The following is a 22,601-nucleotide window of genomic DNA, read 5'->3' as shown; positions in this document are numbered from 1 at the left end:
ACTACACAGGAATGGTTAAGGTGAACAAAAGAATTTAATACTGTAAACTTGTTAAACATAATTTTGAAACTTAAATAAAATTTGAACTTTAACAGAATTTGTAAACTTTTCAAACTTTTATAAAATAACAAAACAAAAACAAACCAAATCAACATCAAATCAACATCAGCAACCACTGCACCGAACGTCTTTTACCTCCGACTGTTGCCCCCCCTCACTCGCGTCATGACCCTACTCAAGTTGGCATCAAGAGTTCGTGCAGCAAGGTGGCCAGAGTCCTGCTGTATTGGGGAAGAGACGCCATGTGTGGATCCACTGGAGAAGCTCGGGGTATGGAAGGCCCGGCTTCTGAGAGGCAAGCCTCTTGCTCGCCCCTCACCACTCACAGGTGACGTAGGTATGGGTGTGACACTGGGGACTGCAGTGTCACTGATGGAGACGATCAATTGCGTGTGGACACTGACAGCCTCGCACGGACAATCTGTGACACGACCTCCATCATGTTCGCAGATAGTGCCGCGATGCTTAGGGGAATTCTACCCAATATCTCTAGGAGCTATCGGGTGAGCTGGACGCTCTCCCTGAACAATCGCACCATGTCCAGGTGTGCGTCCGCCTGTCTGTCAGCAGATTGGCTTTGCCGACTCACCCTCCAGAGAGATGGCATACGGGATTCATCCCCAGGAGTGCGTTGCTGCATGCCACTTGTACTCAGGGCCTCGGATGGCTCTAAGCCCTGGAACGTTTCTTCCTCGGACGAGGTGTTGTGCGGAAAAAGAGGTGTCTAGTGCATCGGCTCCTCCACCACCCCCAGAATAGGCTGCTCAGTCCTCTACTCTCCTTCAAGTTTCTTGTCTATGTCCTTCTCCCCCACGCTCCCCCCTGACATGACGGTCTGAGGCGGAGGCTTCCATTGAAGGATTTGGCATATGCAACTCCTAGTCTGGAAATAGAAAACAACAGACGAGTGGTTAGCAGCAGGGGAGGGGGCAGGGTGACACGAGTAAGGTCACATAGCACAGGCTCACTTGAAGGACTGCCACTACTCCATTATATGTAGTCCAGAGACACTGCCCCAACCCTAGTCCAGAGACACTAGATCACATTGCCCCAACCCAGCCCGGGGAGTGTGCAGGACTTACCCTCACTATCGAACTCCTGGGGGGGTCGGCACCCCCACAAGCAGTTGCTCTCCCGAAGGCATCGATCAAACCAGCCACTCTCTTCTCGATGTCTGTCAGAGGCATGCTTCCGCCACTGCTCCCGGCGGTTGTGGGATATCTTTCCCTGCAAAGGTGACAATGGGAGTGGTTACCAAAGGGCCCATCTGCTCTTGTGGCACACACAGATAGTCATCAAAGCACCTGTGTGCATTTAATACAGACCTCTGTTAAAGGGCCCTGGAGGTTGCATGTGGTTCATGAGGTAGACATCCAAGTGCAGAAACATCTTTTAAGATCTCAGAAAGCAATCTTAATAATGTGTAAAGATCATTCATTGCAAATAAGATGCAACACTAAGCATACCTATACCAACATGTCAGATTTATAATTTAAGTAATGAAAGAGTAAGTAATATTTTTATTGATGCACTCCAACGACCCTACAATGGTCATTGAACCTCTTGTGGCACTGTGTGTGGGTCCTTCGTGTTATGTATGCAACACCTTGTAACCAGCATTCTATCGCCACCAGAGGGCGGATCTGTTGGAGTCCCAAGGGATCCCAGCATCCCTTGGGAGCACTGCATATAATTAGGCCGTCCATGCTGTGCCAGCACTCTGGAGTCAGAAGAGACTAAGGTCACACTTACTCAACTCTACAGTACTCAGTCACATTGCTTTATTTGAGACATAACAACTGACGACGAGTAATAGATAACGAACCATCACGCAAAAATGCAGAGAACTGTTGGTATCCTGGAGAAATTCTCAGAAGGGGACGAATGGGAAGCCTTCGTGGAGCAACTCGACCAATACTTCATGGCCAATGAGCTGGAAGGGAATGAGAACGCTGCCAAATGAAGGGCGATCCTCCTCACCGTCTGCGGGGCAACAACCTATGGCCTCATGAAGAATCTACTTGCTCCGGTGAAACCAACAACCAAATCATATGAAGAACTGTGTACGCTGGTCCGGAGGCACCTAAATCCGAAGGAGAGCGTTCTGATGGCAAGGTATCGATTTTATACATGTCAGAGGCCAGGAAGTGGCGAGCTACGTCGCCAAACTAAGGCGCCTTGCAGGACATTGCGAATTTGGTGGATTCTTGGAGCAAATGCTAAGAGATTTTTGTGTGCTTGTCATTGGTCATGAGGTTATCCATCGCAAACTATTGACTGTTGAAACACCTAACCTGAGCAAAGCCATAACGATAGCCCAGGCATTTATGTCCACCAGCGATAACACCAAACAAATTTCGCAGCATAAAGATGCATCGGCAATACTGTACAAAAAGTAATGTTGTTTTCAGGCAGGAAGGCATATGGCAGAACGTACATGCCTGCAGCTGCACGACCTCAGATGACTCAGAAGAGTCCATCATCAAGTGCGAGTGCGAGGCAATTAACACCTTGTTGGCACTGCGGAGGTGATCATTGAGCCCATCAATGCCGCTTCAAACATTATACGTGCAAAGGGTGTGGAACAATGGGACACCTCCAGTGAATGTGCAGACGAGCTGTAAACCCTGCAAACCACCACATTGCAGAGGAAGACCGATCCATGGCAGATCAAACTGAACTAGAGACTCGAACTGAGGAGGCCGAAGTGTCTGGGGTACACACCTTCACCACGAAATCGATCATGTTAAAAGTTGAACTGAACGGAATTCCACTATCCATGGAATTGGACATGGGTGCGAGTCAGTCTATCATGAGCAAAAAGGTCTTTGAAAGGCTGCAACGAGAGGGCATCATCGCGCCGGTTGAGTTCAACAAGTGGGCCAGTCCGATTGCTCCAGTTCTCAAGAGCGATGGCATGGTCAGAATTTGTGGGGACTATAAAGTAACGATTAACCGTTTTTCGCTGCAGGACCAGTACCCGCTACCTATTTGTGACACTGGCAGGAGGGAAGACGTTCACCAAGTTGGACCTGACTTCGGCCTACATGACGCAGGAGCTGGCAGAATCTTCGAAAGGCCTCACCTGCATCAACACGCACAAAGGTCTGTTCATCTACAATAGATGCCTGTTTGGGATTCGATCGGTCGTGGCTATTTGTCAAAGGAACATGGAGAGTCTGCTAAAGTCGGTTCCTCGAACCGTGGTTTTCCAGGACAACATAATGATCGCAGGTCTGGACACCATCGAACACTTGCAGAACCTGGAAGAGGTTCTAAGTCGGCTAGATCATGTGGGACTCAGGTTGAAACGCTCGAAATGTGTTTTCCTGGCGCCAGAGGTCGAGTTCTTAGGGAGAAGAATCGCGGCAGACGGCATCAGACCCACCGACACCAAGACAGAGGCCATCAAGATCGTTCCTGGGACTCCTCAATTATTTTGGTAATTTCCTACCCGGGTTAAGCACCTTGCTAGAACCTCTACATGTGTTGCTACGCAAGGGAGATGACTGGGTATGAGGGAAATCACAAGAGACTGCTTTTGAGAAAGCCAGAAATCTGTTATGTTCCAACAAACTGCTTGTTCTGTATGACCTATGTTAACGGTTAGTGGCTAGCTTGCAACGCGTCTTCATACGGGGTCGGGTGTGTGTTACAACAAGCAAAGGAATCGGGAACATTGCAACCGGTCACTTATGCATCCAGGAGTTGGTCCAAGGCCAGCATGATTGAAAAAGAAGCTCTGACATGCGTTTACGGGGTGAAAAAAATGCACCAGTATCTGTTTGGGCTTAAGTTCGAGGTAGAAACTGACCATAAGCCGCTCATAGCTATTCTCAGAGAGCAAAGGTATTAATACCAATGCCTCTGCTCGCATCCAAAGATGGGCGCTCACGTTGTCTGCATATAACTATGTAATTCGCCACAGGCCAGGCACAGAGAACTGCGCTGACGCCCTCAGTCAGCTACCATTGCTCACCACCAGTGTGGAAATGGCACAGCCTGCAGACTTGCTCTTGGTGATGGATATGTTTGAAAACGAAAAGTCACCCGTTACGGCTGGCCAGATCAGGACCTGTAGCAGCCAGGATCCTTTACTGTCCCTTGTAAAAAAAAAAACTGTGTCCTCCATGGGAGCTGGTCCAGCGTCCCAGCGGAGATGCGTGAAGAGATCAAGCCATTCCAGCGGTCCAAAGACGAAATGTCCATACAGGCGGACTGTCATTTGTGGGGTAATTGCGTGGTTTTGCCTAAAAGGCAGGGAAACGTTCATACGCGACCTACATAGTACCCACCCAGGCATAGTAATGATGAAAGCTATAGCCAGATCCCATGTGTGGTGGCCCAGCATTGAGTCAGATTTGTAGTCTTGCATGTGTCAATGCAACACTTGCTCTCAACTGAACAATGCAGCCAGGGAGGCACCGCTAAGTTTGTGGTCATGGCCCTCCAAACTGTGGTTGTCATGTATCTCACATTACTGTATATAACTGTATCTTACCATGCTATACATGACTGTAACTGGATATGACCTGTAACAATAAACATACCTTACCACCAAGGGTGCACTTGCAGGAGACACTCCATACCTGTCCCACTGTGGTATATAAAGGGAGGTCTCAGGCAAGTGCAGCACTGGAGAGCTGGAATTAAAGGTGCAGGTCCTGAGTGACCTTGACTTCAGCATGTGTCTCGTGTAAGTCAGTACATTAGAGTCAGGACTTAACAGTTGCGACGAGTTACGGGATCACAGAATCCACAGAATGGCTACCAACAGCTCAGATGAGAAATACAATGCTGGAGACAATTGGGATGACTTAATAGAAAGGCTCCAGCAAAGCTTTGTGACCAAAGACTGGCTGGGTGACGATAAGGCAGACAAGAGAAGAGCCCATCTCTTGACCAGCTGTGGCTTGAAAACATACGCTTTAATGAAAGACCTGCTGGCACCCGAGAAACCAGCAAGCAAGTCGTTTGAGGAGTTGAGCACACTGGTGAGAGACCACCTGAAGCCAGCGAGCAGCCTACACATGGCCAGACACAGGTTCTACAACTACAGACGCTGTGTGGGCCAAAGCATACCCGACTTTGTGGCGGAACTTCGGAGGCTGGCTAGTTCAGGTGAGTTCCCCGATGAACTAAGGAGAGAAGTACGGAGAGACTTTTTTATTGAAGGAATAGGCCACGCAGGCAATATTCCGAAAGCTTATAGAGACTAGAAACTTGACTCTAGAGGCAGCAGCACTGGTCGCACAGACGTTCTTGGCAGGCGAAAAAGAAACGAGGCTGATCTATATTTTGGGTACGACAACCAACGAGGCATCGGAACAAGGGGTTCACATTGTGAAACAAACCGCTACCCCCACACACAGACAAAGGCAGGAGAGCAGGCCTTCAACAGCAGACAGTGACGCCGGAAGCCATCAAAATCAAGGACCACATGAACGGCCGATCACACCTCATCAACCTACAATGCGAGCAATCAACAACAGATTAAGAGAAGCTCAAGGGAGATCAGCCAGACGCAGCTCATCCTTCAGAAACAATGGAAATGGTCTGTTTACAGTACTCAGTCACATTGCTTTACTTGAAACATAACACTTCGGATGGCGTCAACATGAGACCTCCTTGGCAATGCTGGTCCCAATTCAATGAAAAACTGCTGGGAGGGGTCGACTTGCACCCATCCTGTTTAATTCTGCCCATCTCCTTTCAACAGCAGAGACAAGGGCCTCGTTTGCCTCACTGCTGAACTTTCTGGCTCTCTGCTTGCTCCCATCTCCTTCCATTGTGAATGAAACCTAAAAATGGCTGATTCAGCCCTGGGTGTACTGTGCATGTGCAGGTGCTCTCTGACAGCTGAACAGAAGCACGGGAACAAGAAAAAAAAATACAAAAAAAATTCACAATGTGCAAAAGGTCCAATTTCTTTTAGCTCACAAATTTCGGATCTGCGCACAAATTCTGTTGTGCAACGCCGGATTTATCGCTATCGCTAATGATCTTCACCATTTGCTGAATTTTGCGAGCTCTGTCAGTAACGGTACTCCAGCGGTTAAAAAAAAATGTTGCGCCGCAATTATCACCCAAAAACGGGCGAAATTGCTAAAACCCGAAATTCTAGCCCCTATATGCAAAAATTCTGTGGTCACCTGCATAAGCCACTCGTTGGATACAACTGCCAGTTCAACAAGTCCCAGAAATCACTGGTGTGGTTTAAAAAACTATTCTTAAGTCACTTTTTCTGCAGTGTGAAGAACATTCTGATATCAGTCAACATTTGCCTTTACTAGTTTGAATCTGTGTTTCCTTGTTCTACTATTGCAATTTAGGTTGAAGTAATGTTCAGGATTATTTTCTCATGCCATTTATTATCTTATATACTGTGAACTCTCAAGGCTGAAAATGACATTTCTCTAGTTTTTAGTATCTAGTCATAAACAGATATGTCACCAGGGATTAGCCTTGTGACACTTCTTTGCATTGATTGCCGCCAGTGTTTGACTGTCTTCCCTTTGTGTCAATGACCAGAAATGGATACAGTACTCAAAGTGTAGTCTGAACAGAGTATTATTCAATTTAAGAAAGATTTCCTATGATTTTACACTGCTGTTTTGACTATATAGTTCAACATTTCTTTGGCTTTGTTGGATGTTCTCCTTCAGTTGAGTATGTTGAGCGGGGAGTCAAAGACACATTTGTTCATGTTTCCTTTATGAATACTTGGAGGAACTAAATTATTTAGAATATTAACCATCTTGTGGTCATCCTCTGCTTGAAGTCAATTTGCAACTTTTAGGTTTTACACTATTTCTCTGACTGCTTTCTTACTGAAACAATTTCTTGTCGTTTGCATCTGAAGCTAAGCTATTTTCCAGGTTTTACTCTGTCCCCATGACTAGCCTTTTGGTACGGTTCTGTACTTTCCTATATTCATCCCAATGAAACCATTCTCCTTTATTCCTGCAGGATTTGCCGAGTTTGTTTACTACGTATCCTTATTTCACTTCTGATTAATTTGTTTATTTTTGTAAGGTTATGCTTACAATTCTAGGTATGCATTGTTCCTGCATGTTTAGTATACCTTCAACGGTGTTCCACTTGCCTCTACTAAGTGCCCTCTTAATCAATTTGCTTAAATTGTTCCCTTATTGAAATTAGCCATTTTAACATTGTATACCTGGCGACTGGTCCTTGGTATTTCTGAATCCCAGCATATGTTGGACCTAATTATTCTGTGGTCACTGTCCTCCAATGATGCCACAACTTAATGTTATCTGAATCATATATGAATACTTGGTAAAGATGTGTAGTGCCTTGAGGCTTTCCTGATTCAGACGTGCAGCAGTTGTGTATTACATTTACTAATTGACTCTAAATGACTTCCAATTTATATTTGGTTGTTTGAAGCCATCACTAAAATGTTTTTGTCCCTGTTTTCACATACCTCTTCGTAGTGCAAAATGTTTTCCTTCTTATGCTGTCACAATGCTTTGTAGCAGGTGGTTAGTTTTAGCTATGTATTTTATGCAATACAAATATCTTTGCATCCTTTATTTCTGAGTTTTGGAACAACCTTTGCATGTGTGACAAAGGCCCCTATACTGTTTCTCCCCATGTAGTTTATCTCTACGTGGAGTACGTATACTAGGGGGGCGAAATTGCCCCACGCCCCGTTTGGAGGCAGTAACTTTCCGGGGCCAGGACATTTATCACCCGGCCCGGAGGTTTTGCCCCCGGTGCGGAATTCAGCACTTCAACGGAGGCAGAACGCTATCGGAGACGCTCCCTATCTGTGGAGAGGCGCTCCTGGGGCAATAGAGCGGCACAGAGTCCCGAGTTGCACTTCAGAGCCCAGCACCTCGCTGGCAACCTCAGTGCTACGCGGACGCTCTGACGCGGCAGAACACCCCTCTCCTTCAATTAAAGGGGAGGCCCACTGTGCGCACTGCAGTCCCTTGGCGACCGCCATTGGGCCATCAGGAACATCCTCGATCGGGCCAACAGCCCGGCACCCATAACGGAATGTCGTGCTTCAGGATGGCGGCCTGGCTGAGGCGAGCGATACCATCGTCAGGCTGACTGAAGAATCGGCCAAAAGAAAGATATGGCGGCCCGTGGCGCAAAGGGGCTCCCCGGCGGCGGATGTTCACCAGCTTCGCGACACGCGAAGCTAACGGTGACATCGGCTGGCCCAATCTTCGGCGCCCGCAGGGCAATTTCCCCAGCGAGGTGCAAAGGGATCGGCACGGGGCTTTGAGGGGTTGGCAGGCATGCTGATGATGATGCGCCAGTCCAGGGTGCAAATCGCGGGGCGTGGTGCTATCGGAACAGTGCCACCCAAACCTTGCACCCCCTGGAGGCACTAATGGTGCTATAAAAAAGGGCAATTTCGTCTCTTGGGTCTCTTCCTGCCCCCATCAGTATTATTTCTAACCTTTCCTCAACGTACACTGTTCTAGCTCAAGGTAGACATCTCAGCATCATATACATAGTCACACATGGTTATGCATTGGTTTGAGCAAAGAATCTCCTACAACCTTAATCTCCGTTTTAAAATTGTGCGTTTGTTCTCATTATCTTCCTTGGTTTCTAACTATCTCTTCTACTGTGACCTTGCTTTCTTCTGTATTATTAGACAGTGTCTGGTATCCATTAATTATTGTAATCACTTAAATAACACCACAGGCCTTTTGATCTTCTCACTACTTTTACTAGCCTCCCCACCTCCTTGGTTTTTCTCAGCACATATATCCAATGCAGAACAAATTATGGTTTTTGTTCAGTCAGTCAGTTCATCTGAGATCAAAGTGGACTTTTTATTTTTCTGTATTCCAACGGAGCTACTGGTGAGTTTTTGACTGATCATCATAAGCAGTCCCTCGAATCGAGGATGACTTGCTTCCACGTCAAAAAGTTCACAGGTGTTTCAATGAAGGACCCATTATTCCAGGTCCCGAACTAAATCTTGAAGGTTGGAAGATGCCTGTGCATGCATTTTTTTTTTTTTAAAAACGTGTGGTGACTGTTGCACACCAGCCACCACATGGGCTTGACAGAGCAAGGTCTTGGTCCAGTGGCAAGGATCAACCAAGACGACTGGAGACCAGCTCTGCTGCACGGACCTAGTGCGCACACATATCACAGTGTGGGCTGGCCCATACTGCCCCTGAACTTACGCCCCTCCTGGGCCCCGATCACGTCCCTCTGCAATCTCTCGCCGCACCTTTGCCCCAACCTCGCCACTCCTGCTTTAACTGCCCACACTCCAATCACTGACCTGGACCTTGGTGATGCCCCTCTTTGCTGATACATGATCAATAAAAATATTGAGTAGAATCGTTATGTCAAGATTTGTATGGTTGTGAAAAAAAACTGTGGACTTGCTGTTTGGGTGTATGGCTTCACTGTTGTATTCACAGGGTGGCACAAGATGCAAAAGCAATGCCAAAAGTGCTGTCAGATGTACTTACTTATGCTGTCAAAGTTGTGAACTTCATAAAAGTTTGACTACTGAACTTACTCCACTTCTTAGTGCTATGTGAAGAGATGGGATCGTTGCACCAGCAACTTCTGCTTCATATCATCATCATAGGTGGTCCCTCGAACGAGGATGACTTGCTTCCACACCAAAAGGGATGAGTTCACTGATGTTTCAATGGAGGACTCGATATTCCAGTCCTGAACTCCAGGGGTGGAAGATGCCTGTGCGTGGATTTTTTTTAACATGTGGTGACCATTGCACACCAGCCACCACACGGGCTTGACAGAGCTAGGTCTTGGTCCAGTGGCAAGGACGACTGGAGACCAGCTCTGCTGCATGGACCTAGTGCGCGCACACATCACGTGGGCAGGCCCGTGCTGCCCCTGGGCCCTCGGCTCTTCTGGGCTCCGCACTGGGCTTCATATAGAAGTTCGATGTCTGTCTTGTGATCAGTTTGGCAAAAATATGCAAACTCAGGAAGGATTGCTGTATGTTTCAAATCAATATTAAATCAACCACTTCATCATCACTTCCTCAATCAATGCTTCCAGATGTTATTGGGGATTGGGCCAACATAGTTGACAAGCTCAATTAACTTAACCTTTCTTTGCAAGCACTTAAAAAAAAACATTTTCATTATGCACTAAAAAGGGCTTTGCCAAATTACCTTTACTTTGGAGTAGTTATGTCTTTAGATGCTCTGATAATGACTTCACGAGGCAATGTGTTGTACTTGAACTATAGTGACCTTAGTCCTTTATTGATAACTCCAGAGTGAGGATCACACATGGTGGACTGCCTTTTATACTAGACCAGGCACACCTGTACAGGTAACCTGCAAGTCTCCCACTGCGGTGCCCTCTGATGGCACACCTTGTAATAGTACAAACAGTAACCATGTAGGATACATAACATCTATGTGATACAAGACAATGTTACGATGTTCCCAACATTGTTTTTTGTCATTATGGACTGTGAAATGTCAGTCCTAGAAGTTAAAAATGCAATTCTGGAGCACTTGTCTCAGCTTTACACACAATTCAGCAAATACTTTCCCGAAAGAAAGGCAAATGAATTGGAGGATTTCGCCCGGGTTTGAAAGCTGTTTTTAGAGGTCTTTGTAGCAAAGACCAAGATTGCAATGGATCCAAAAGAGAATTTGATTGACGTTGCTCGTGATGCTTTTGAGAGATAATTTTTATGTCATGCCTCTTGATTAGTTCTGGCTTCCAATTTCCAAAATCCCCCAAAACCAGAGAGATACTTGTTCATTTTCCCTCAGCGAAGTGGGTTTTTCTTCGCTTGCATCAAAAATCAAGTATAGAAGCCGCTTTTGTGGTTGAAACTCTGAAATCAAACCAAGATGCCACAAACTGTGCTAGGAGCAAACAGGTGCTTTCTACTCACTGAGACAAAGTAAGTCATGTCCTTTTATGTCCAAGTAGTATTGTAATGGTATTGTGCTGTTTATGTTGCTTTCCTTCAATCTTGAGGGTAGAGAAGGGCACCAGAGACTAAATTAATCTCCATAGCAAACAGTAATTGCACCTTATCAGGCACACAATGAGCATTACGACTTGTGACAATAAATAAGTATTTTGCTTTAGATGTAGCTCGATAAAGGCTTCTTTAATTCTATCATTCTCGTAATGGGTTGGAGCAATCTTCAGTCACAGAAAAATGTCTCAGCTTATTTTGATACTATTCAGATTGCCAAATTCAGAGTAATAATGGTGTTGAAATTGTAGGAGATTTTAATTATTCATAAATAGATTGGGGTAAGGGAAAGAGGCTTTGACCCAAAACAACAATTTACAAATTACATTTAAGTGCATTCCAAATCTTTTCTTAGCATCCTAGAGCTTTGTATTTAAATGTTTAAAAACGAAGTGTAAAAACAGTTACTATCTGTATAAAATTAATTCATAAACTGAGAAAAACTAGAGCAAACCTGACAACTGCCTCCTAAAGTCATCATTGCAACAGGAATTAACAAGCAATTTTACGATTTACAACAGTAAACATACCTTCCGCTGCTGAAGACTCGGACTTCTGTTCTGAAAAGGCTCCATTCTTTTTTTGTTCTTTGAAATGTTTCTTTGTACAGTTGTTATTGATCGGGACAAATGCAAACTCCTTAAGAACAAAGACACATTGATTTTTTTCTCCCCAAAGTAATAATCTAACATTGCAAACTGTTTACAGGTTTTGTATATTGTAACAAAATTGAAACAATCAAGAACTTGGGGATGGTCTGAAGTATTTTTGAAACTGGATCAATTTGGAATAATTTGGGTTTTTCTAAATGTGTAGAGGTTGGAGTAATTTGGACTTTTGATGTCACATTGTCTATTTAATATCACTGTAAACTGAACTATGACCAAAATTAGCTATAAGTTGGATTCAGGTTTCTAATTAAGTTTGAAAATACTCCTCTAATAACGCTCGTATATATTCTAAAAGTTTATTCTCTGAACCATTACTCATCTCAATGGGAACAAGGATCAACAGACTTTAGCTAACCTCAGTTCTCCAAAATTACTTAAGACAAGACCATGTAAGTCACCCAGCTGTGGGCATTGAGAGATCAGTTGTGGGGAGTTTTGTACTGTGAGCCTGCACCTACAAGGAGCTAAGTTGAGAGTGCCTGAACTGATCTAATACCCCTTGCAGTCAGTAGAGGGAAAAAATTGGCTGACTTTGAGTCCAGGCCCCGAAGTGGAAGGGCAGTGTGCTAAACTTGTGCACTGCCATCATCCTGGTTTTCTTTTTTTTTGAATGATTGATTGTTTCCAGAATTTTGTTGATAAGCTTATCTCTTGTAGAAGCTTACCTCACAAAGCTGACATTATTTGCAATATAGAATAAATTGCTGTGCTGTTCTTCAATCTAATTTACTTCTCTTTCCCCCCCACCATTTATTTAACAAATTAACATGTTGAAATAATTCATACACACATTTACTGACATTAACAAAAGATATGCCAGGAATTTCCTCAGGGGTCTCCCAATCAGTCACCATTTTCTCCTTCCCCCCTATTTTGACTTCTCTTTCTGCCCCACAACTCTGGATTCGCACAAATACCAATGTCCCTCTTCTTTCTCAGCTATATGCTGTCCCTTGCCAACATTATCTGAAGACATAGGGCCAGCTTTCACATGTGCACCAATGACATCCAGCACTACCTCGCCATCACCTATTTCAACCCCTCCATTGCCTCTTTATTGTTAGAATGTCTGTCCAACATCCAGTCCTGGATAAGCCACAATTTTATCTAGTTAAATGTTGGCAAGACCAAAGTGATTATCTTTGTCCTCCACCACAATTCTGTACCGTTGCCACTGGTTCCACCCTGGCCACTTATTCAGGTTGAACCAGACTGTTCTCATCCTCAGAACCCTATCCAAACCTGAGCTGCGCTTCTAACCCTCTCCATTGCAAAACATTCCTTACTGACACCTCCATAACATTGCCCACCACAGCCCAACTGCTGCTAAAACCCTCATTCATGCCTTTATGATCTCCAGGCCAATGCTCTCTTTGCTAGCCTCTCATCCTCCTCTGTTTCTCTCTGTCATGTATCTCACACTACTGTATATAACTGTATCTTACCATGCTATACATGACTGTAACTGGATATGACCTGTAACAATAAGCATACCTTACCACCAGGGGTACACTTGCAGGAGACACTCCATACCTGTCCCACTGTAGTATATAAAGGGAGGTCTCAGACAAGTGCAGCACTGGAGAGCTGGAATTAAAGGTGCAGGTCCTGAGCGACCTTGACTTCAGCATGTGTCTCGTGTAAGTCAGTACATTAGAGTCAGGACATAACACTCTCTCCACAGATACTGCCTGACCTGAGTATTTCCAGCATTTTCTGTTTTTATCCCATCCTCCACCCTTCAGAACCTCCAAAACTCTGTTGCCTGTATCCTATTCCGTCCCACGTACCAATCAACAATGAATCCCGTAATTGCTAACCTACATAGGCTTTTGGTCCTCCAATTTAAAATTCTCATCCTCTTGTTTAAATCACTATCTCTATAACGTCCTCCAGACTTACAAACTCCCAGAACACTCTTCTTCCAACTCTGGCCTTCTGTGCATCACCCTCCCTTCACAATTGACAGCTATACCTTCAGCTAGCCATGTCCTTTGTTCTAGAGTTCCCACCCTAAAACTCTCGCCTCAAATGCACTTCTGATTACTCATCTGTGAAGCGCCTTGGAATATTTTTCTACGTTAAATGTGCTATATTTTTCTTTAGGCAGTATGCTAAATAACTGGGCATGATAATTCTAACTTTAAGTACTTTTTCACTGCAGTCTTTTTACTTTCATATTTTAAAAAGTTCTCTTAGATTGAGAGCATTTAAAGAAACAATTCCATGCAGATCATTCCTTTCATTTTTGAAAAATAAAAAAGGCAAAAAGAGAGAAAAAAAGTCAAAGAATTGAGAGAACTAAACCTTGAGCACATGAACTCTGGATTCTTCTCCCGAGCCATATATGGAAGTATAGTCTGCTTTTTTTCCCTCTCTCAGCAGTAAGGATTTGTAAGGAAAAATTCAGAGTTGCCTCAGATTATTGCAGGCGTCATGTGATTCGCTGGCATTGCAAATTTTGAGAAACACGAACACCTACACAATCTTCACTGTAGAATTACAAAGTTGTGCAAGTCATTCATTGATTAACACAGATATTCTTTTACCTCACTCCTAGATCTCCTCTGGCATTGTTCACAGCAAGTCAGAAGATACTTCAGTTATAAGAAGCATGTAATATTTTGCTATAGTGCAGCTGTATATAACAATGTTTTTTCTCAGGTCACAGGTCTAATTGCTCAGTCTTTGAAGTCGATCTGAGGTTAACTGCTCTGAGAATCCAAGGTCAATCATAGGTCAGAAGAGGCCAGCAAGAAATTATTGGCCCGGATTTGGCAGTGGGTAATGACAGCGAACTGTCATTACACCTCTGGATTTAGCTAATGCGCATCTAAAAGCAAGAAATCCTGAAATTGCAGTCAGTCATTCACTGCTCCAACACAGGCTGCACTGTAGAACACCCCGCCTGCCCCCTCCCCCCCCAACCCCATAGTCGGTAATCAGTGGAATCGACAAAAACCTGAGCTTTCCCACGCTAATATCGCTGTTAAATACCCCATTAAATGTTCAGCCTTGTTGGAATCGGTATAACTGGGGTTTTGACAGCATATTGGCTGCAAAATAACTGTTCCGACCGGAAAAACACATTTTTATATTTTTGGAAGGTCAAATTTCTCTATTAAAAAAAAATTGAAATTTTTATCTTAAAGTTTGTTCATGATATTTCAACAACTACCTTAACCCCATGTGTCTGTCCCAATCTTTATTTACTTCCCTGTAATACTTTTTTTTTAAAGTGCAGGTTATCATAGCTTTTAATTTCCTAATTTGCTGTCGAAGAATTCTGTCATATATTGGCTGCTTAGACATCTTGATAGCATCACTGTTGCACTCGGCTCGGAATCCCCTATTCACAGCGCTACAAACATTATACATCGAGATACCACTCGAGGGCTAGACTTTCCACTCAGATCGCTATCGCCGCGATGTTCCGGCCTCAGCGATTTTTTATTTTTCAGGATTGCTGGAAGACCGCCCATTTTTTGATTGCTACTTTCGGCTTTTTATTTTGGGCGATAGCCTTAGCGATGTGGAATGGGCCTTGGCGACGTGGAAGGCTGGAGTTCATAGCAACGGTTGTTCTGTGCATGCGGGTTTCTTTTTTTGCAAAGAAGTTTTCCCGCGATTCAGGAGGTCAGGGGTCAGAAGGCAAAGGGAGGGAGAGAGAAGAAAGCTGTTGCAGAAGGTGGATTTGAATGAGTGCTGTGAAGTTAATGATGCAGCTATCCCACAATGATTCTGGAGAGAGTCTGCAAGAGGTTGAAGGGAGGAGGAGGGCAAAACCCTTCTCAGATGAGGCTAATGAGGCCTTGGTAAATGAGGTGCAAACTCAGTGAGGCCAATTAATCCAGGGTGGACGTGGGAAACCTCCACCCCGGACATATCAAAAAATTTGGGGCGAGATCGCCAATGTGGCGAACTCGGTGTCCCACGAGCCGAGGGGATCGGACCAGTGCCCCAAGAGGTGGAACAGCTTGGTTGCTTCGGCAAGAGTAAGTATTAAATAGATTTTAAATTGTAATGATCCACTGAATATGTAAATCTGCTAGATTCTCTGCTAAGATTTGGACTAGGTTCGGAACCTGCGCCCTTTAAGTCTAATTTTGGCACCGTCTCCTTTTGGGTTACGTTAGTGGATGGGGCATGACTGAGCACTGAGGGGTCCGGTCACCTGTACCCAAACGGTCAGTCTCTCTGGCTGCTGTCACTTACACAGTGACCCAGCCTGGACTGGGGGAGAGCTACCCTGGCTCACTGTCTGCCCTGGGACTCTAGCTCCGGCCACACGGAGGTCTCCAAGCACAGCCCATGGAAACGGTGCCCCTCCCATTATACTCCTGTCATTGCCAAGCTCACCAGCAATCCTGATTCCTCCCCCGGGGAACCTTCATCGAGTGAAATAACCCGCTTAATTCCCCTCAGGCACCGAATGCAATGGCCCGTGGATGGGGCCTTTCCTGGAGATTGTACGCGAGATGTTTGGTGTCAAGCATAAGTTACTAAACACGATCTTATTAAATATTTTCTTTGAACGTAGATATTATAACCATGCATCCATTGGATACAAACCGTATTAGCATATAACTTTAGAATCTGTTGTCGTTCCGTAATAGTACCTCGTCAACTAGCTTATGCCATGCTCTCGTTACTTTTGCAGAGGAAAATATCCAAGAATTGATCGGAGCAGAGGTGCACCAAAGGATGCCCAGCTCAAGTACTGCTGCTCAGTGACTTGGAGAAACGTGCTGCAGCACTAGTGGGCAGCCACAGTCGCTCTGCCACCCGTGGTTGTGCAGATCCCGTTGTTGCACCACATGAATAATGTGTAAAGCAGTGGTAAAGCAGTGGTAATTCAAAGTAATGTAATGGCATTTAATTATAATATATGAATCATGTCATGTTATGCATGCAGCTTCTGTACTACTCTCAGGTTAGCAACATAAGAAATAGGAGCAGGAGTAGGCCATTTGGGCCCTCGAGCCTGCTCCGCCATTTAATAAGATCATGGCTGATCTGATCATGGACTCAGCTCCACTTCCCTGCCCGCTCCCCATAACCCTTGACTCCCTTATCATTCAGAAGTCTGAATATATTTAAGGTGGAGATAGACAATGATCCAACCTCCACAGCTCTCTGGGGCAGTGAATTTCATAGATGTACAACCACATGATGTAATCATATATGTAATAAGCTCAATTATATTTTGCAGGTCCCCAGACTCCCAAGATGTAAAGAGAGGCCGCACCTGTCCCATTGCAGGTGGCCATCACCACTGAAGGGGGTGAGGACAATGACGAGGACGAGGAGGCGGAGAACGATGACCCAACTTCATCTATTGTACCTGCGGCCACGTCTTCATCAACAGATGAAGTAGTGGTGCCAAGCGGCTTGCAGCAGGTGACTCCAAGACCTCACGGTGGTCGAGTCGGCAAGGTAGACATGCGCTGCGACGGGCAGATCCTAATGAGGACATGGTCGCACTGTCAAGGGAGAGCGTCAACATTGGTCAAGAGCTCCTCCAGGCAATTAGGGCGTTGACCGGAAACATTGCCGTAATGTTCACTTGAATAACGGAGGGCTTCGAGCGCATCGTTGTGGCAATGGGCCAAATGACCGACACTGTCTATGCCTTGTGACATACGATAGTGTCGGGAGACAGCACTGCACCCCAAGGTGCCATCCCACCAACCGGATGTGAGCCAGGAGGAAGTACTTGAGGTCCCCTGCTGCAAGACGTATTGGTCCCATTACTCGGGGATTAAAACGGGGAGGTTTGGGGGGGGGGGGGGGGGGGAAAGGGTGTTAAGGATCAGGAGGGAATCATGGCCGCAGGTAGGGAGGGGGGTGGGGGTTTATATTGTTAGTTCTTGTTAATCATGTTATTGTTGTGTTGTGTTGTGTTAAAAATATTGATAAATGTTCGGGGTTGCGGTGGGTGGGGGGAGGGGGGGGGCGGGATGGTGTTATATATGTTTCAGGTAAAACATTTCTAATTTCTCTTTCATTATTAATTTTTTTAAATTTAACTTGACAATTCTGAAGTGTCTTCTAATAACGTACAATAAACCATGAATATAATGGTTGGAAACAATGGCCAAGGCCAGGCCAGGCAATGATGAAACGTAACGCAACTGTAACTGTCACCAATGTAAGTTCACGCAAAGCATACATTTATGAGCTGCTGACACAAGAGTTTTGCAGCTGCATAACCACCACAGGGCTTTTCCAGTGTTGCGTGGGGGTGGGGGCTTGGGGCATGGGTTCATCGCCAGGTTGATTGTCCTCCCTGAGGACCTCATCATCCTCGTCTTCGTCGTCTGCCTCCCCTCTCTCCTCAGGTGGACCAGTGGTCCCTTAAACTCAGTGACCTACTCAGTGTGGTATTGTAGGTTGCCTTCTGAGTGGTCCAGGCATCTGAAGCGCTGATTAAGAACTCCAATTATCTTTTCCATGACATTGCATGCAGCTATATGGCTTTCATTGTAGCGCTTCTCGGCTTCCATCTGGAGATTACGCAGTGGGGTCATGAGCCAGCTGGCAAGGCCATATCCTTTATCCCCCAGCATCCAACTGCGACCTGTGGCTGACTCTTAAACAGGTCAGACACAGTGCTCTCACGCAAGATGTGCGCATCATGGATGCTGCCTGGAAAATTTGCATTTACTGCCATGATTATTTGGCTGCAGTCGACAATGAGCTGCACATTCAGGGAATGGAATCCCTTTAAGTTCCGAAATACCTCCGCATCCTGTAAAGGTGCTTGCAGGGCGATGTGTATACAGTCTATTGCTCCCTGCACCTTGGGGAAGTTTGCTATTCGCGAGAAATCCCAAGCTCTCTCAGTCTGTGCCTTTCTGGTCATAGAGAAGCTTATAAAGTCCATCCTGTGTGCTTAAAGGACTTCAGTCACCTGTCGAATGGATCAATATGTGGCGCGCTGAGAGATACCGCAAATGTCGGCAGCTGAGGCCTGAAAGGAGCCAGATGCGTAGAAGGAAAGTGCTGCAGTAACCTTAACCTCAACAAGCAGTGTGGTCTTGATTGTGCTGTTAGGCTGCAGATCTCCCTTAATTAGCTAGCATCTCTCACTGATGACCTACTTTCGGAAGCGCTGATGACTAATGGGCGATGTGCCGGCCCTACTTTCCATTTTTGAGCAAAAATGGGAAATAACCTGCTTATATGGACGATCATGAGCGGAAAGTCTAGCCACTAAAGAGATCCCATGTACATTACATAACACACACACGCACATACTCACATATGTGCTCTCTTCCGCCTACACACACACGCTCAAACGTACGCTCTCTCACTTCCACACATGCCTTCTCCTCGCCACACACTAACAGGAAATTATAACAGGAAGAAGTTGACACAAAACTGTTTCAAAAATGAGGCAACGGGAAGTTAAGTTGTGCAGACAGGATGTGCACACAGATGTTAATAGTCTGAATATATAGAACTGATCAGCAAGAAGATTCAATATTTTAAAGTACTAGTGTTATCACTATTCTGAAATAAAGAATTGATAGTGTTACAGAATACACCCCACCTGAAAACTTTCAGGAAATGATTTTTTGCCTCCTACATAATGGTCAACATGACTAAATTGAAATATTGTAGACAACTATTTTCTCTCTCGTTGTAAATTCAAATCTTCTTTACTTTGTGCATGCATTTGGAAGATACCTCATATTTGACCATATCCAGTGTAATGTAACACTAACCTATGACCGCCAGGAGCCCGTTTATGAGTTGAAGGTAATTTTGAATCTGTTTCCTCATGGATGAATGATAATTTCTTCAATTTGGAGCTTGGTTTTACATCTGCAATAATCATTTTAAAGCAAAAATAAAACCTAGTTCAGTTAAAGAGGACCTAAACAACAAATGCTGTGCAACTAACATTTTAAAGAGAGACTTAAACAAGATATTGGTATAGAAACATCGAAAATAGGTGCAGGAGTAGGCCATTCGGCCCTTAGAGCCTGCGCCACCATTCAACAAGATCATGGCTGATCATTCCCTCAGTACCCCTTTCCTGCTTTCTCTCCATACCCCTTGATCTCTTTAGCCGTAAGGGCCATATCTAACTCCCTCTTGAATATATCCAATGAACTGGCATCAACAACTCTCTGCGGCAGGGAATTCCACAGGTTAACAACTCTCTGAGTGAAGAAGTTTCTCCTCATCTCAGTCCTAAATGGCTTACCCCTTATCCTAAGACTGTGTCCCCTGGTTCTGGACTTCCCCAACATCGGGAACAATCTTCCCGCATCTAACCTGTCCAGTCCCGTCAGAATCTTATACGTTTCTATGAGATCCCCTCTCATCCTTCTAAACTCCAGTGTATAAAGGCCCAGTTGATCCAATCTCTCCTCATATGTCAGTCCAGCCATCCCAGGAATCAGTCTGGTGAACCTTCGCTGCACTCCCTCAATAGCAAGTACTTCCTTCCTCAGATTAGGAGACCAAAACTGAACACAATAGTCTAGGTGAGGTCTCACCAAGGCCCTGTGCAACTGCAATAAGACCTCCCTGCTCCTATACTCAAATCCCCTAGCTATGAATACCAACATACCATTTGCCTTCTTCACTGCCTGTTGTACCTGCATGCCAACTGTCAATGACTGATGAACCATGACACCCAAGGTCTCGTTGCACCTCCCCTTTTCCTAATCTGCCGCCATTTAGATAATATTCTGCCTTCGTGTTTTTGCCCCCAAAGTGGATAACCTCACATTTATCCACATTATACTGCATCTGTCATGCATTTGCCCACTCACCAAACCTGTCCAAGTCACCCTGCAGCCTCTTAGCGTCCTCCTCACAGCTCACACCGCCACCCAGTTTAGTGTCATCTGCAAACTTGGAGATATTACACTCAATTCCTTATCTAAATCATTAATGTATATTGTAAAGAGCTGGGGTCCCAGCACTGAGCCCTGCAGCACCCCACTAGTCACTACCTGCCATTCTGAAAAGGACCCATTTATCCCGACTTTCTGCTTCCTGTCTGCCAACCAGTTCTCTATCCACGTCAGTACATTACCCCCAATACCACGTGCTTTAATTTTGCACACCAATCTCTTTTGTGGGACCTTGTCAAAAGCCTTTTGAAAGTCCAAATATACCACATCCACTGGTTCTCCCTTGTCCACTCTGCTAGTTACATCCTCAAAAAATTCCAGAAGATTAGTCAATCATGATTTCCCTTTCATAAATCCATGCTGACTTGGACCGATCCCGTCACTGCTTTCCAAATGCGCTGCTATTTCATCCTTAATGATTGATTCCAACATTTTCCCCACTCCTGATGTCAAGCTAACCGGTCTATAATTACCTGTTTTCTCTCTCCCTCCTTTTTAAAAAGTGGTGTTACATTAGCTACCCTCCAGTCCAGAGGAACTGATCCAGAGTCGATAGACTGTTGGAAAATGATCACCAATGCATCCACTATTTCTAGGGCCACTTCCTTAAGTACTCTGAGATGCAGACTATCAGGCCCTGGGGATTTATCGGCCTTCAATCCCATCAATTTCCCTAACACAATTTCCCGCCTAATAAGGATATCCTTCAGTTCTTCCTTCTCACTAGACCCTCTGTCCCCTAGTACATGTGGAAGGTTATTTGTGTCTTTATTTGTGAAGACAGAACCAAAGTATTTGTTCAATTGGTCTGCCAATTCTTTGTTCCCCATTATAAATTCACCTGAATCCAACTGCAAGGGACCTACATGTGTCTTTACTAATCTTTTTCTCTTCACATATCTATAGAAGCTTTTGCAGTCAGTTTTTATGTTCCCGGCAAGCTTCCTCTCGTACTCTATTTTCCCCCTCTTAATTAAACCCTTAGTCCTCCTCTGCTGAATTCTAAATTTCTCCCAGTCCTCAGGTTTATTACTTTTTCTAGCCAATTTATATGCCTCTTCCTTGGTTTTAACACTATCCTTAATTTCCCTTGTTAGCCACAGTTGAGCCACCTTCCCCGTTTTGCTTTTACTCCAGACAGGGATGTACAATTGTTGAAGTTCATCCATGTGATCCTTAAATGTTTGCCATTGCCTATCCACCATCAACCCTTTAAGCATCATTTGCCAGTCTATTCTAGCCAATTCACACCTCATACCGTCGAAGTTACCTTTCCTTAAGTTCAGGACCCGAGTTTCCGAATTAACTGTGTCACTCTCCATCTTAATAAAGAATTCTACCATATTATGGTCACTCTTCCCCAAGGAGCCTCGCACAACAAGATTGCTAATTAGTCCCTTCTCATTACACATCACCCACTCTAGGATGGCCAACTCTCTAGTTGGTTCCTCGACATATTGATCTAGAAAACCATCCCTAATACACTCCAGGAAATCCTCCTCCACCGTATTGCTACCAGTTTGGTTAGTCCAGTCAATATGTAGATTAAAGTCGCGCATGATAACTGTTGTACCTTTATTGCACACATCCCTTATTTCTTGTTTGATGCTGTCCCCAACCTCACTACTACTGTTTGGTGGTTTGTACACAACTCCCATTAGTGTTTTCTGCCCTTTGGTATTCCGCAGCTCCACCCATACCGATTCCACATCATCCAAGCTAATGTCCCTCCTTACTATTGGATTAATTTCCTCTTTAATCAGCAATGCCACCCCGCCTCCTTTTCCTTTCTGTCTATCCTTCCTAAATGTTGAATACCCTTGGGCGTTGAGTTCCCAGCCTTGGTCACCCTGGAGCCATGACTCCGTGATGCCAATTACATCATATCCGTTAACTGCTATCTGCGCAGTTAATTCGTCCACCTTATTCCGAATACTCCTCGCATTGAGGCACAGGGCCTTCAAGCTTGTCTTTTTAACACACTTTGCCCCTTTAAAATTTTGCTGTAATGTGGCC

General features: G+C 44.9%; 1 protein-coding gene across 3 annotated transcripts in view; it reads right to left on the bottom strand.

Moving 5' to 3' along the window:
- Positions 1–22,601, bottom strand: part of LOC139262899 (meiosis-specific kinetochore protein-like) — a 130,794-nt gene that overhangs the window by 89,647 nt on the left and 18,546 nt on the right. For all 3 annotated transcript variants that reach the window (XM_070878164.1, XM_070878166.1, XM_070878167.1), the window contains 2 exons: positions 19,443–19,542; positions 11,572–11,680 (listed from right to left, as the gene is read on the bottom strand). In XM_070878164.1, the coding sequence (XP_070734265.1) occupies positions 11,572–11,680; positions 19,443–19,542 (209 nt within the window). The remainder of the gene's footprint in view (positions 1–11,571; positions 11,681–19,442; positions 19,543–22,601) is intronic.

Source organism: Pristiophorus japonicus, chromosome 4, assembly GCF_044704955.1.
Source record: "Pristiophorus japonicus isolate sPriJap1 chromosome 4, sPriJap1.hap1, whole genome shotgun sequence".
NCBI lineage: Eukaryota > Metazoa > Chordata > Chondrichthyes > Pristiophoridae > Pristiophorus > Pristiophorus japonicus.
The sequence above is the reverse complement of the archived record's forward strand: the minus strand, read 5'-3'. Positions and strand labels throughout refer to the sequence as shown.